Source organism: Dermacentor andersoni, chromosome 6 (genome assembly GCF_023375885.2).
Source record: "Dermacentor andersoni chromosome 6, qqDerAnde1_hic_scaffold, whole genome shotgun sequence".
Taxonomy (NCBI): domain Eukaryota; kingdom Metazoa; phylum Arthropoda; class Arachnida; order Ixodida; family Ixodidae; genus Dermacentor; species Dermacentor andersoni.
This window is the reverse complement of record NC_092819.1, coordinates 33,224,052-33,239,140: the sequence shown is the minus strand read 5'-3', so window position 1 is coordinate 33,239,140 and position 15,089 is coordinate 33,224,052. Positions and strand designations below refer to the sequence as shown.

The 15,089-nt window shown below is 44.6% G+C and overlaps 1 protein-coding gene and 1 long non-coding RNA gene across 2 annotated transcripts in view; both read left to right on the top strand.

Annotated features, from left to right (window-relative positions):
* LOC126521803 (uncharacterized) overlaps positions 1-13,759 on the top strand; it is a 60,690-nt gene extending 46,931 nt beyond the window's left edge. The window contains exons 21-32 of the mRNA XM_055066112.2: positions 863-981; positions 1,438-1,485; positions 1,787-1,904; positions 1,993-2,088; positions 4,120-4,262; positions 4,485-4,576; positions 7,228-7,304; positions 8,177-8,284; positions 9,477-9,622; positions 10,067-10,208; positions 12,291-12,401; positions 13,455-13,759. Of these exons, the coding sequence (XP_054922087.2) occupies positions 863-981; positions 1,438-1,485; positions 1,787-1,904; positions 1,993-2,088; positions 4,120-4,262; positions 4,485-4,576; positions 7,228-7,304; positions 8,177-8,284; positions 9,477-9,622; positions 10,067-10,208; positions 12,291-12,401; positions 13,455-13,574 (1,320 nt within the window). The 3' untranslated portion in view covers positions 13,575-13,759. The remainder of the gene's footprint in view (positions 1-862; positions 982-1,437; positions 1,486-1,786; positions 1,905-1,992; positions 2,089-4,119; positions 4,263-4,484; positions 4,577-7,227; positions 7,305-8,176; positions 8,285-9,476; positions 9,623-10,066; positions 10,209-12,290; positions 12,402-13,454) is intronic.
* Positions 13,760-14,591: 832 nt separating this feature from the next.
* LOC140218951 (uncharacterized) lies at positions 14,592-15,076 on the top strand. Its single transcript, XR_011895116.1, has 2 exons — positions 14,592-14,931; positions 14,995-15,076. It is a non-coding gene; the product is annotated as an uncharacterized lncRNA (long non-coding RNA).
* Positions 15,077-15,089: the final 13 nt, after the last annotated feature.

Here is a 15,089-nt window from a genome sequence, read left to right as displayed (position 1 = left end):
TCCTCCGCTCGTCACTCTGCCCTCGACTCAAGAAAGTAAAGCCCCTTAAACTTCATAAAGTAGCGACACTCTCCTCCTCCGCCTTCACTCCTCCTCGCTTCTCCTCTCTTTCACGCTCCCTCCTCGACCGTGGCGCCGCCTACACAGCTCGAGCGTAGCGACGGCGCCAACATGCACTCATCGCCACTCCGTAGACGCTTCTCGAGCAAAAATGACGCTGAAGGACGGCGCGAGGGCCCACGTGATGCTATTAGGCCAATAGCGACGCGGCGTCAGCCGCGGCCAGAGCGCGCGAGGAGTACGCGGCATTCTTCAAAGCGTGGCACTACTTTACGAAGTTTAAGGGGCTTTACAAGAAAGTGAATGGCAGCGCCACCCCTCGACAGAATTGGTTTCTACGCTTCGTTGAAACCCAAGCGCAATTTTTGAGGCGCAAAGCGTCATCTTCAGCCGAGGGGCGGCGCTGTGCTCAACTCGGTTTAGTGGAGCAAAAGTTTCGAGTCGAGGATCATATGAGAATACAGGGGTAAGAGTTGCGAAGTTACAAGCGGATCAGACAGACAGTTTAGACGCTGGCTCATGAACGATATGTTGGCTAAGCCACTACTGCAATTTCTGCATGAGCAGGACCTCAGCACTTCAATTAAATAAACAACTATGCCGCAGGGCAGGCATCACAGAAGTAAGCAGATAGTGAGCACGAGGCGTCAGTTATTGCCTCCATCCAGAAAAATCCAGTGTTAAACGGGTCTGCCCAATTAGTTACGAGTTTTCTTTTTTGATTTGTGTTTTCTTACAGTAGTTCCAAAATTTACGATTTCCGTATTTTAATGCAGTATAAGGGTTGCAAAAACCGTTTCAGACAGGGTGCGAGGCCGTCATTTTTTCTGCACGGTTTGCAAGACAGGACTACTACAAGATGCTATTGCAAATAGCTCCTGAACTGGAATCTTCGACTCCTGGAGATCTGAAAAGCGCAAAGTACGTATATACCTCTTTCCGTGCTGTCAAACGCAATGCCTTTACGGCTACCTGCCTTCGCTTGTGCATGTGCGAGCACCGTCACGTACGAGTATAACCTGAAACATTTCTTGACGAGAAGCTTTTGAATCAGCCTTGAGTTGTACAGGTAGACTTGTAGTGCCCTGTACGCAAAACGCTTACCTACAAATCATAGTAGCATAGGTACATTTTCTGGGCACAGAACTTTTTGTGCATGCGCAGCTCACGCTCCTACTCCTGCTTCGTATATAACGCCAAAGCTGCCTATCGTAAGAGAATGCCACGGCTATAATGGGCTAGCTCTAGTCATCTGGCACGTTAACTGGGGCCTGCACATTTATTTTTGTTATCCCCTGCCGCGAGATATTTATTGTGTCCCAGTGTCAACATTTAAGCCTGACGATTAATTTTATGGTCTGCTGCTTCCAATTTCAGATTACCCAAGCTTAAGCATGTCATCGGCATTAGCGATGAACGGAAACCGTAAGCATTGAACGTGGATCTTTTCATTGATTTTTTTCTAGTCGTGACAACAGACGATTTAGGTAGATTCAAATCCAAACGGCTAGGAACGTCTGCTTGCATCTTTTACGGTAAAGAGAGCCGCTTCATCTGGCTTGACAAATGCCCGCAGGAGTTCATTAGATTTTTCTCTGATTTAGATTCGTTTCATGTTTTGTCGTATATGCTTAAAAAGTTCTGTTACCTTGTTCCATTCACTGTTGTATTCCTCTTAATGCGATTTCTAGCGGAATTTTAGGATACTTAGATATCTTCCCTGCAGGGGTACGGTGACGTTCGCTGACCTCATGGAGTCAGTTACCAACCAACACCTCAAAGACATGCACGCAATCTCATCTAGGCTGCAGTTCGACGATCCCGTCAATCTGCAGTTCACGTCTGTAAGAAAACGACTTTTTTGTCTTGATTTCCTAAATGGCGCCGAGCAAAGTAGTTATGATTAATTTTGATCAAGAGTTTGTCCCGCAGGGCACGACAGGCAAGCCCAAGGCAGCGCAGTTGTCTCACTTCAATATCGTCAACAACGGCTACCTGATAGGCGAAAGGCTGGAATTGGACAAGCAGGTGAGTTTCAGTGTCTTTGATGCCGCTCTGGGCGCGGAAAAGCGAGCTGCGTCATTATCCTGACAACCTTAAATGATCTTGGACTTGCAGCTGTCTTCTAACTTGAACTTCGCGACAACATTGCATATTTTATGCATATCATTCAGTAAAACATTTGGCTTTCATGGCTAGTGCGTCCGTACTTTCAGCTCACGATAGGAAACTAAACCCTCCGATATCTCAGCACCATGGAGTTCACTTGTCCTATGACGAGCTGTGTTTGCGACAGTAACTTTTTTTTTTTACAGCGGTTGCTGTTATGGATTTATCTCATAGTCGCTTTTATGTTCGCCGCAGTCGGCACCCGTCGCTTGAATACCATAGTGGTTTGCCCTAACTTTATGAATTAAAAAAGAAGTGGCACTTCCCCGCCAAGATTCGAACTCCGTACCTGCAGATGGCCCAGTTATGGATCAAACCTTTCAACCATTCCTCCGTTGATGCAACAGAGAACACTGCGCCTGGACGATAACATGCCTGACTTCTTGAGCGCTCGTTAAAGATGATTGGCTGACGGCTCTCACTGTGGAGCTTGTCCATGAACTAGTGCCGATGCGAAAGAACACAAACGAAGCCCGTGGTATGAAGCGAAACGCTGGATAGGAGAGAGGAAGAGCTCGTGTACCGTGCTGGGTGCACGTTACGGAACCATAGGTGGTCGAAATTCGGAGTCTTCCACTACAGCGTGCCTCAGGATCATATCGTGAATTTGGCACGTAAAAATACAAAATTTAATTCAATCTTTTGTTAAATCTAAGGCAATTCCGGAGACAGCGTAATAGACAGCGTAATCCCGGAGAAGGTTTAATCAAAACTGGTGAGATCCCGGAGATCAAGTAATCAAATTGCGCCGATCTCGGATATGTTATCAACACTGGGCCGATCCCGGAGACAGCAAACAAAGGTTGTCACTTGGTGGGCCCATTATTACACAGATGTGGGCACGGCGTGCACGCGAGAGTTTCGATGCGGTTTGTAAAGCGAGCCGATCTTGTAGGCAACCCGATCCTGATAATGCTATCTCATTGCAGTCGCTCAGGTGTACCATTGGGGACGAAGCTTTCCTGCCACTACCAGTTGTGGCGTCGATGTCTCGCGGTGCAGGCGTAGCGGGAGGGTTTCCGACACAGATGTGACGCGGAGAAGAAATACACGAAGGACATTTACAGGACAAATGACATTTGCAAAGGACAAAGGACGTCTCCCCGGATAGACTCGACTGAAGGTCTCCGCTGGGGCGAGGGTGACATGACAAGGGTGATTAAAAACGTGTTCGCTAGAGCTGTCTAAGCATTAGAATGCATCGCTATATTTAATACTTCTCTCTGCATACAGACTTTGTATCAGACTTTGGGAGGGGCAAGGGGATGCCTATCGCATCCCCTTGCCCCTCCCACAGTACAGGGTAGCCAACCGGAGATAATCTTTGATTAACCTCCCTGTCTTTCCTTTGCCTCTCTCTCTCTCTCTCTCTTCCTTCAACCACTCGCAAAACGTCGCATGAGCCTGAAATCATCGCTGCATGCACGTCGCATACGATTAGGCCGTGCGAACTTGTGCTTGCATTTATCCAGAATCTGTAAAACTATCGAAATAAAATACAATTTCAAGCATCACGTGTATCCTTGCTTGTGAGTTAATTCAGACTATTCGGGAAAAACTTGGTTAATATATATTCTATCAAGTATGTCGCATCTAAAATAATTTTTTAGAAAGTAGTTTTCAGGAATCATGCTCTATTTTTGAAACCTTATTAGTGCAAAAGTTAAGCTACATCACTTAGTAAGTTGAGCAAGCGACGTGAATGTTTACAAGAAGTAATATCACTTTCTTGTCGCACAATAATTGTTGAATGATCAGACTCTAAAGATTAACCAAATCATGTGCTCCCCTCGTGTTCAACTCTGCTCGTAACCGTTCATTAGCTCTGCTCAGAAATCGCAGATCCTACGTGGCTTGACTCTCTCCACTACCGTTTCAATTCACCGTCAGGTTATCTGCTTGAACGTGCCCCTCATTCACTGTTACGGATGCGTCGGCGGAACGATGGCGGCAATGCTCTATGGGTCCACCATTGTGTTTCCAGCTCCTGGCTTCAAGGCGGAAGCCTCACTGAGTTGCATCCAAAATGAGAAGTATTATACACAATTTTAATGCCTTGGCTTCGGGGTCGACGTGTAAATAACTGGAAAATGCATGCGAGAAATGTAAAAATACAGCTTACTTACGTTGCTCTGATAGGCTGCCTTCTTCACTTGCTTCGACTTCGTTTCAATTGTTTCATACTTATGCCTATTTTCAGAGGCAACATTCTGCACTAATTGCTTTGACTGTCTTGCTTTTTCATTCTGCTACAGATGCACTCATCTCTACGGAACACCCACCATGTACATAGACATGTTACATCATTTGCAAAGTGGTCAATACGACGTCTCCTCTGTGAATAGAGGTAGGTATGGCGTCGCAACGTCGCTTTTAATTGACCGCGATTTGCAGCTGACGACATTCGAGAAGTCGGCCATTTGTGCTGACCATTAGGTCACTGCAGAGGGCAATTCACCGCACCTGGAAATCTTCCAGTTCCCAATGAATGTGTTGAGTTACGAGTAGCAATTATAGAAATGTTATATCGCCTTTGTCGTTTGTGCTCTACGTACCTTCGTCTTCCTTGGTCACGTTCAAATTTGTTTCGCTCCTTTTCTTTTTTTCTTTTTGTCCGTGAAATATAGGCGCCCTGTCGACAAGTTTATGAGAAATACGAAATCACCGGTTATGAACTGTTTCTATAGACCTTATACATAACGCCAGGAACTCTTCGAGGCCGCAAGTAAATTTTGCGTTCCTCTCATTAACGTGAAGCACAGAGTAAGTTGGAGAGCGAAGCGGCGCGTAGAAACTGTTCGTTGATCGCGCGCACTTTACTACAAATATCGGTGAGTTTATGGCCATGTTCTGACATACATAACGTGTTCGCCGCATATTACGACCCAGCAAACGCAAACTTGGTTCTCGGCAACGGGACGGGTGGAAGACCCTGGGATGTTCCCGCGCCTAGACCGCGAAGGCGTCGTTCAGAGTCAGTGTCAGAAGTGGATTTATTTAGGCATAAAATGAATTACAAAACTTTGTGCATACAGAAGGAGGTCCCATAGTCCGAGACTGAATCGAGACCTCTTATGGAAGTGAATGTAAAAAAAAAATTAATTAAAGCAGCAAACACCAGCAGCGAAGTCAAACAATAAAGCGGCAAGGCGAACGCGGGGACGGGGAGAGGCATTGACAAGAGCTGCAACTTTTTTTTGTCACGCCTTGCATCGTTCCGGATTCCGCCAAGAACAATCTACACGATAAAGAGAGCAGCAAACCAAGAAGCGTGGCTTTCTGTGACATTTAGTTTATACACTATTGTAAAGATCCCGAGTGGTCATCTATCACGACCGAAGTGTGGCCTCACGGGCGCTATAGTATTTGGCCGTGAAATCACTTCAGGTTTTCGCGGCCGCCTTTGCCCGGCATCTCAACCCTGGCTCGAGCAATGACTTCTGTCGCCTGCACTGCTTTAGGCCGGTAACGTATGGTTCATCAGTGAACTGATATTAACTGATAATTGGCTGTGGGTAAGCTGTACCCATTCGGTTAAGTACACTAAGCAACTGTTGAAACAGAGCAGCACTAAAGCGCTACGATTCGTGTTCGGCACGGTCGCGCATTGGCCGTGCTCTCAGTTGACGTCGGTGTATTGAAGTCCGTGCCGAATTCTATAAACTCATACTTTACGGTTGGAGCTATCCTTGTAGGGGTACAGCGGCACGCAGCTGCGGGGGCCTGGTGAATTTCAGTCAAGAAAGCTTGAAAAACTGCACTATCATACAAGCGGGCGGTGGGTTCGGCAACCGGCTACTAGAGCCTGCCCGAGTATACTGGTATATTTATGGACACTGATAAAGAAATTATTCATATAATGCCAAGGTGTCACATATAAATGTCTATGCACTCAACCGCCCACCTTGAGATACAGAGCTTGCAAAAGCTTCCTAGCTGCGCATAAGTTATGCCAAAGCATTGACGCCGCTGCCTGCACATTTCGGCATCAACTGAAGTTCCCAGCGTGACGGCACGGTAGTATTTTCTTAAATTTTATTTGAGGTAGGGTATCGGTTCATAGTATACATAACGTAAGCACAAGTGCACACTAAACAGAAGTAACACATGTTTCTTTAGGTAGTCCAAGCTGATTTTTGAGTGCTCTAGTTCGGTGCACTTGAAGAAGGTGCTAAATAGCCTACCTATCAGAAGTTAATGGTCCGCGTACCCTAGCCTACTTCGCAAGTGCACCACTGTAACGCGTCTGTTGAATGAGGTCGTATACCGGATGCTTTTTTGTCTCGCTCCACCAATCTTTTTAAAGATTGCCTATGGCAGATAGCGCGATTCTAACCGTTGGTCTAAGTTACTCGACGAGGCGGACAATACTGCGAGAAATCATAATGTTCAATTGAATAATTAACGTAGTTACGCTAATTAACTTCTTAATGAATTCCTTTACACGAGATATTTCAATAACGAATTATAGCCGCTGAGTTCGCACGGCGTATGCACTTGGAATGAATTCTCTGGACAGCACCAGTTCCGAAATATTAATTTTCAGTGTCCGTCGAAGTGCTTTGGTGTTTTAGTTACTTTTGTGCTTCAGTGCATAAAACAGCGGTACTTAAGAAAGTAATTGGAACACGAATGCATTTCGTCGGACGCTTTGAAAATTGTTTCGGAGCTGATGCTGTCCGGAGAATTGTTCCAAATGGATACGCCGTACGAACTCTGCGGCTATAATTCGTAGATTGAAATATGTGGCATAAATAAATTAATTAATCAAAAAGTTAATTTGCGTAATTACGTTAATTATTCAACTGAACATTTTGATTTCCCATAGAAGTAGTTGCCGCATCATCGACTAATTTAGATCAATGGTTAGAATTGTGCTATTTGCGATAGGCATTCTTCAAAAAGTTTGGCGCAGCTAAAAAAAAAAAAACACACACACTCTGTAGTTTACACCAGTGATCTGCTATGCTGAAAAGCTTATATTATTGTTTATCGCAGCCGTCATGGCCGGATCACCATGCCCACCAGAGGTTATTAAGAGAGTGATGACGGAACTCAACGCACATCGATTCTTCGTAGGTAGAAGTGAATCGGTCATTTACTTACTGCATATATAAATTCTCATCATTTTTCACGGAGACACATCTTTGTTTGCGTCATCCGTAGCGATGTGCTAGTACTGTTATTCATGAATACTACCACGGCCGCGGCGGCCACATTGCGATGGTAGCAGAATGCAAAAAATGCTAGTGTACTTATATTCAGCTACACGTTAAAAAACGCTAAGTGGTGAAAAATATTCCGAAGTACCCTCCCCCTCCCCCCTTCACACGCACACAAACGGCGCGCCTCATAAGCAGATCGTAGTTTTGGCACCGGAGACCCCAGATTTTAGTTTAATTTTTGATGTATGGTGCCAACTGTACCAAATTTACACTTATATTTCTAAGGTTTATTCACGATCCATGGGCACATGTAAGCTCGCTTCACAAGTTTTGTTTTTCATGCTTTACTTTTTTTCTCTAGCCTGTCCTTTCAGCCAACTCTTGCGCTGAGTAGAACTCCCGCTAACGTTTACCAAATTACAAACGTGGTCTTCTACTTTTCGCACTGCAGCTCTGCATGAGTACTGCATTTTTCTTTCCCGAGCGCGGAACACGTTCCGATAACTTCCTCTTAGCTCAAGCTCACAGAGAAATTCCTGCCGTTTTACCTTTTCGCGAAAAAGTATTTCGCGGTGTGTTTTTGAGTATACCACATAACGTGGTACTTTCCTCTTACGAGACGCTGCAAGAAAAGTTCGTTTTATAGAAAAAGAAAGTCAATTTTTACTTCCAGGGGACTTCGAAACGGTTAATATTACTGCTGGAGCCTACGTGATATTGAAAAATATCCCACCCGTTCTGTAACATTTTACTGCAATTGTTTTATTTTTTTTTTACTTCAGATTCTGTACGGCACGACAGAAACAAGCCCTGTGATAACGGCAACGAGCCCGGATGATGAACTGGACGAATGGATACATTCCGTCGGCAAACCTTTGTCTCACACTGAGGTGATCCCGTTTTGTTGGGCCCCCCAGAACTTCCATGTAAAGGGGAGTACCTCGTTGACATGCGGTCTGTCGTAGAGCACTACGACACACTTTGTCTTGTGGTCACTCAGACGTTCCGATTATAAACGTTCGAGCACCCTAAGGTGTCTCGTAAGGCTACCTTCTAGGTCGTATAGTGTATCAGTTTCCGCTGCTTCGTTTTCTCGTGTTCTTAGACAAGCTGGAGGTGTCTGCCACACGTTTCTTTGTCTGCTGTCTCTCTGAAATGCACTCAAGCGGTTCCTGTCGAAATCTGGAGCATGTATTCGCTTTGTGTTACGCGCTCCTTATTGGTAGTTCGGGAGGCTGGTTCAATTCGGTCACGTCGGGTGGCTCCCACATGCAAGTAGCCGTGACGCCAAATCTAAAATGGCTGCGCGCCTCTGTACACGAAGTGCCAAGGTCAACGTTAGACTTTTAAACGAAAACTTCATATCACCTTCATGCGTCCTCTAACCACTCGCGTATTCTTTATTATTATTATTATTATTATTATTATTATTATTATTATTATTATTATTATTATTATTATACGTATATGTTGGGGGTGTTGACATCATGGGTGAGGCTGTGTGCTCCTTCTCGCTTAGCCAAACAACGCATATTAAAGTGCGGCCTGCTCAAACGAACAGACAAAACAATACACTCGTTTATATTTACACATGTGCATTATTGTCGGCCAGAGGTAGCACTGCATGTCGCCGCTATTTACCCCACGTGAGCATCTCAGAGTGATCTGCTTCCTGTTGCACGCCAGGGAAAACTCGGGGAAGGCGGGAGGGGGAAATTCAAGACGATGAGCAAAACGAGAACAAGGTGGCAAGTGGACTTGTCTTCTTCAAGTCCACTTGTCGAAACGTTGGCTCCTGCTTTCACCTTGTTCTCGTCTTGTTTCCGCAGCATGGTCACATCCGCAATATCGCGTAGATTCACGAAGGCTGCGACGTAACTATACAGTATTCTGTCAGAAGCGACCCTAGCAAAGCTTTCAGAAAAATTCAGCTGCAATTTTCTGCACAGAACAACCTGGGGGAAAGTGATATCCAACGCGGCAACTGCGTTGTCTTGCACTGCAAGTTTAGAATGCATCAAGCAGCGTCTTCTCTGCAGCCGATGCAAATGACGTGTATCTTTGTTTTGTACCTACTTGAAGGTGAAAATCGTCGACAAAGAGGGCAACATCGTGCCTACAGGCCAGAGGGGCGAGCTGTGCACACGGGGCTATCTGGTCTTTTCGGGTTACTTCGACGACGAAGAGAACACGCGGAAAGCTGTGCGCAACGGCTGGTATCACACTGGGTGAGTAGTCGTCGAGCTCTTTCCCTCTACAGCGGAATGCACCGAGATCGATCGACCTGTAGGCTTCAGTAGAAAGCAAGACCTTCGCTTTCGCCAAGGGAAAAGTTTCGAAGAAACAGGACGTATGTCCAGTGAGCTCCAGAAAAAACACTTTGGAATTTGGTGAGCGCGCGGCTTAAATCACGAATCCAGGACCTCAAAGTAGTGCGACGTAATGCTGGCGTATTTCTAAATCTACAGTGAATTTCTTTTCACGAGTACAAGAGTGCTTTGTAACGCATCCTGGTTGAAGACAGGAGCACAAAGTCGCTTAAGTTCCAATATTGTTTACTAGATCAGCGTCACGATGGTACGGTAACGTAAGTAGTTAACTGTGTACACGTCCAACTAAGCACTAACGCCTTCAGCATTTTAATGGAGGTCAAATCTACGTCTTCGACGCAGGGACGAAGCTTCGATGACAGAAGACGGTAGAGTGTCCATCATGGGTCGCATAAAAGACATGATAATCCGCGGAGGTGAGAACGTGTACCCTCAGGAGATTGAAGAATTCCTCTACAGCCATCCAGCAGTTGAAGAAGTACAGGTGAGCTACCAAAACAGCCACTTTTACAATTGCATGCGACTGCGTGGTGTATATGTGCATCAAAATAATTTCTAAAAAATAAAAAAAATATCTTCCTCGATGCTAAGAAAAAAAAAAAGGCGATCTTGGCAAAAAGTCAGTGTACTATTGCACCATTGCAAGGCTTGGGCATCATGTGGAACACAAGAGAGTGTTGTAATATAGCATATATTACTCCTTATGGACATATAATTGCAAGTAAGCTCAAAAATGTTTATTAGCTTTAATGAATGAATAGACTTCATTCAAAAGACATGGCTGTGCGGTGTAATTCGGTTGCGGGAAGATCGGTAGTGTGTAAAGAAGAGGTGCGGAGATACGGGTAGGACTGAGCCAGAAGGGTGGTAGCGCATCAACTCGCTCGCCAGTGCATGAGCAGCCTCGTTGCCTTGGTTACTCACGTAGCCCAGTACCCAATTCACCCAAACCAGAGTCACAGATTCTTTTGCGATATTTTTTTTTCCTTATGTGATTGCTTATTCTTGGTAAGCCGGATAACGACCTTAGCGCATCTGTAGTCTGTGTACACACACACACACACACCGTCTCGCCAGAGGGAAAGGATGACTCCCATCGATTAAGTGCCGTCTTGATCGCCTGTAGTTCAAGCTCTGCAAAGAGTGGTAAACAGTCGTGCTGAGTAAGCATAGTTGTTTCCTGCCTTGCGTTTCCATCACAATTCGGCACCGCCGCGGACGCTGCCACTTGTGACGTTTCGTCCCACGCCATGTCAGTTCCACGCCATGTCAGAAAAACATTTATTGCCGACTAATATTATTGAGAAGAACGATAATCAGTTTTCTGTAAAGCACATGACCATATTGCTGCGGACTACAATAAGCCCTCAATTCTTTACTTCCACGCACCCTTGTGCATGTGCGCAAGGGTGCGTGGTAACGACAAGTACAAACATATTGGTGCCCATTCTTCTGGTTATTACCTGGTCTGTCTGGCTGCTCAGAGGGAATCAACTTCAGAGTTGTAAGGATGTCCACTTCCTGTTGAACCTCCTCGAAATGTTTGTGACCTTTGCTGAACCACAGTGTATCCATAGAAGTTGTCATCTCCCCAATAGCGCGTGAATTCGATCGAGCACTGGCGAAAATTGGACAGCAAGCCGGCGCCGGCTGAGTCAGGGCTAGTGCTAGCTAGTTATTATGTCAGAAAAGCTGAACACCTCATCAAAACTTGTGCTTGTGACTTGCATCAGTCGAGCATAAACGGAAAAATGAGGCCTCTACGGCCAGCATGCCTTGATAATGATCGCATTTCGCAGCCTTCCGAACGGAAGAAATGCCTTCATTTTTTACGCATGAAGATATAACACTGAAGCGTCATTTTGCAGTCAAAATCTGAAATATATATATATATATATATATATATATATATATATATATATATATATATATATATATATATATATATATATATATATACGCAATTCACAGTGCCCATATGTCGCGAGGGAATATATACTTTAAACATAAATGCGATTTTTCGACCCACATCTCCCCTTACATTTATAGCCATGAAATGTTACTTCGGAAAAGTTTGAAGCTTCTTCAGATGACTATAGTAATCTTGTCACTGTCTCAGCAATGACCGATTATGTTCCCTCGCGACATATGGGCACTGTGAATTGCGTTGCCCACTGTTAATTTGTTGGTGGAAAATGTGTTTTGATTCATTGCTTGTCCATATAATCTAGCTGCCAGCGTCAGAGATAACGGACACTAGAAATCTTATGCTTCATATCTTATCAGTCTCGGCAGGTTCTCTCATGTAATTCCCCGTGTATGGATTCAAAGCAAACCAAAATCCCTAACTGCGGACTTATATATTCTCCATGGAACAGCTAAAATATGGGCCATGAAGCTAAACTGCTAAAATATATCGTTCAAAAACGACAGACCAATTTTGAGCCATGAAGAAACTAAACCCGCTGGTCCATGGTATTTTACGGAGCCAAATTCTTCGCAAAAGCCTGTCCGACGTAAGGGATAATGTTTCTAAAAATAGAATTTTATTTGCTACTGCTCGCAGGTAGTTGGAGTTCCAGATAAAAGAATGGGCGAAGAAGTCTGTGCGTGGATAATGTTGAAACCCGGGTCTAAGGTGACCGAAGAGGACATAAAAAATTTCTGCAAAGGAAAGGTGCGTCACAATTGGTTTCGTTAGAGTTATACTCTTCCTCCATTTAATGTTTGAACTACGTGCTGTTTCTTGTTAATTCAAATAAAGATATGCTACTGAGCCAACTATTTCAACTGTTCTTTCTCCTTTTGATGCTACGGAGAAACTAGGAAATCGCGTATGGCAGATAGTACATTGCTGTCTCTTCAGCTGGGACAGCTGAGCTTGACGATGCAGGCTCGCGTGACAAATAACCATATCCTACTGGCCAATTAAACATGTTTCAGTGACAATTTTTTAACTGTCACTTCAGTGTACGTATTATATTTCCGCTAAATAAAGTCAGCGAGTAATATATAGAAGGGCTTCTGAGCGTAGCATAACTTTTAAGGTATCCATCCCTGAAACCGAGTAGCGGAACACGCATACTCGCTCGTCGTTGCTTTATTCCGGCAGTAGAGCAGAAAGTCTTTTCGGTAAAGAAAGTACGCGCAACACGAATTCATTTTGTCGGACATAATGTACACGCATATGTTGAAACACCTCCTTTTCTCAGGATGCCTGATCAATAAAGTTCTTGGCATTGAGTCCAGTTCTGCATTCCCGGCATGTCACTTAGGACAAACTAAATAAAACCTTAAGTGACGGCTCCAGATTCAACGTCCACTTTCACACTGATTTACTGTGCAAGTAATATTTGCCTTATTTGAAAAAATCTGCTCTTGTGTAGGAATTGAGGTTTCTGTCACAGGCTTTTAATGATTTTGTAGCTTCGACAAAGAAAGAGTCGCTGATGGCGTCGGACAGATTAGCAGTTGCTGTGATCATAACGAGCGTGCCCTAAAAAGAAATCACTCTGCATCGAAATCGCCTACCTTACATTAAAACAGAAGTTTCCTGGTTTGCTCAGTTCATGATCGTAGACTGATACATTTACACCTAATCTTCGTTGCACTGTGTCTGTTTTTCTACCAACTTGTACATTTTCTTTTCTGTGTATCATCATCCTTCGAATCAAAGGGATAAGCGAAGGCAACTCTAACTTCAATTGAAACTGTTTCCTTGTCTTTTCAGTTGAGCCATTTCAAGATACCAAGGTACATCTTGTTCGTCGACACATTCCCGAAGACGCTGTCAGGAAAAGTTCAGAAGTTCGCCATGCGGGAGAAAAGTCGCCAGATACTCAACTTATGATTTACTTCGCCTAGGTCTCCTCGAATGTTTTAGTCTGTAAAATTGGTTTATTATTTCACCCTTAAGATATATTCTATATGGCGATTTTCAGAGCTCCATCGGTTTTATTTTTTTATTCATTTGGGTTGCCACGCAGCATAATTCGGTTTTATAACGCGAAATTGTAATAAAAAAGTGAAAATTTATATCTACTTTTCTGCGGGTAGTTTCGTGTGGTTTGGTACATGTCTGCAGGCACGTGCTGTGGACTGATCATGCAGACTTACCAAGCTCACTCAAGCTCAACAAATTTCCATTCTTTAGTTATTAAATTCATAATTTACGGAAGAGCCGGTGCCGAAATTGTTGGCAATATTCCTGTTTACATTCAAATAATTTATTCCCACACATGTAGAAAAAAAGTGCCACCTTTCTCAGAAGAATCGGCTTAAAGTGCATGGTGATTATTTCTATGTCATTGGGGTTTTAAGTTGGTCACGTGATGGTCATGCCACTCGCAGGTAGGCGTTGCACTTAGAATCACTGCTATCGCAGGTTCATCGCATTTTACGAATATCGACGCTTTAAGGGGGGGGGGGGGGGGGGGAGTCTAACATGCAACGTCCTTAAAACCGGTCAGAGGGGGTCGCTTGCTAAAGTCGCATGTGACTAAAACGTGTTAAAGCATTGTCGCTTAATTTTTTGCAACCGTACTACCAACGAGCATTACTTTGATATTGTAGTTATAGAGGAAATAGGCCATTACTCGATGACGCATGTGTCACGTGCGCAGATTTCGCCATTGTCGTGCCACGCATGACGCAATCGAAGATGAACGAACTTAGCTGCTCGCTCGGCGTTTAGAGATGTGTAGCTCGGCAGTACGTTTGTCCATTCGAGCAGGAATGCTCGGCGTTTAGAGATGTGTGGCTCAGCAGTACGTTTGTCCAGGAACGGTCACGTTCGAGAGAGAGAAAGAGAGAGAGAGAGAAGACAGGGAGGCTCACCAGACGCACGTCCGGTTTGCTACCTTGCACTGGGGGAAGAGGGTATGGGGATGAAGAGAAAGAGAGGAGAGGGAGTTCACTATGTCATAGCAGGTATAATTCACTCATCGGGAGTTATCAGGACTACAAGGGCGCAATTAGTTGCAGAAATGTTATGCTTGCTCGGATATGTATTTTCCTGCGTTCGACACGTATACGGTTCAGAAATGGGGTGAATAGACTCGGGTAGCAAGGCAAATAGATTTCCAACCCCTTTGTTCGCGGTGAAACGTGCTCGTTCCCCAGACCGAGTGTGAGCGCGGGAGATCGACGCAAGCGCAGGAGCAGCAACCGTTTATACGATTGCGGCGGGCCTGAGCGGCTTAAGTTAGGTATGCCGTAGCTTAAGTTAGGTATGCTGTAGCTTAAGTTAGGTATGCTGTAGCTTAAGTTAGGTATGCTGTAGCTTAAGTTAGGTATGCCGTAGCTTAAGTTAGGCATGGAAGCTTTCTAATGCGTGAATAAATGTAACACTTAGATTTTGTCCCGT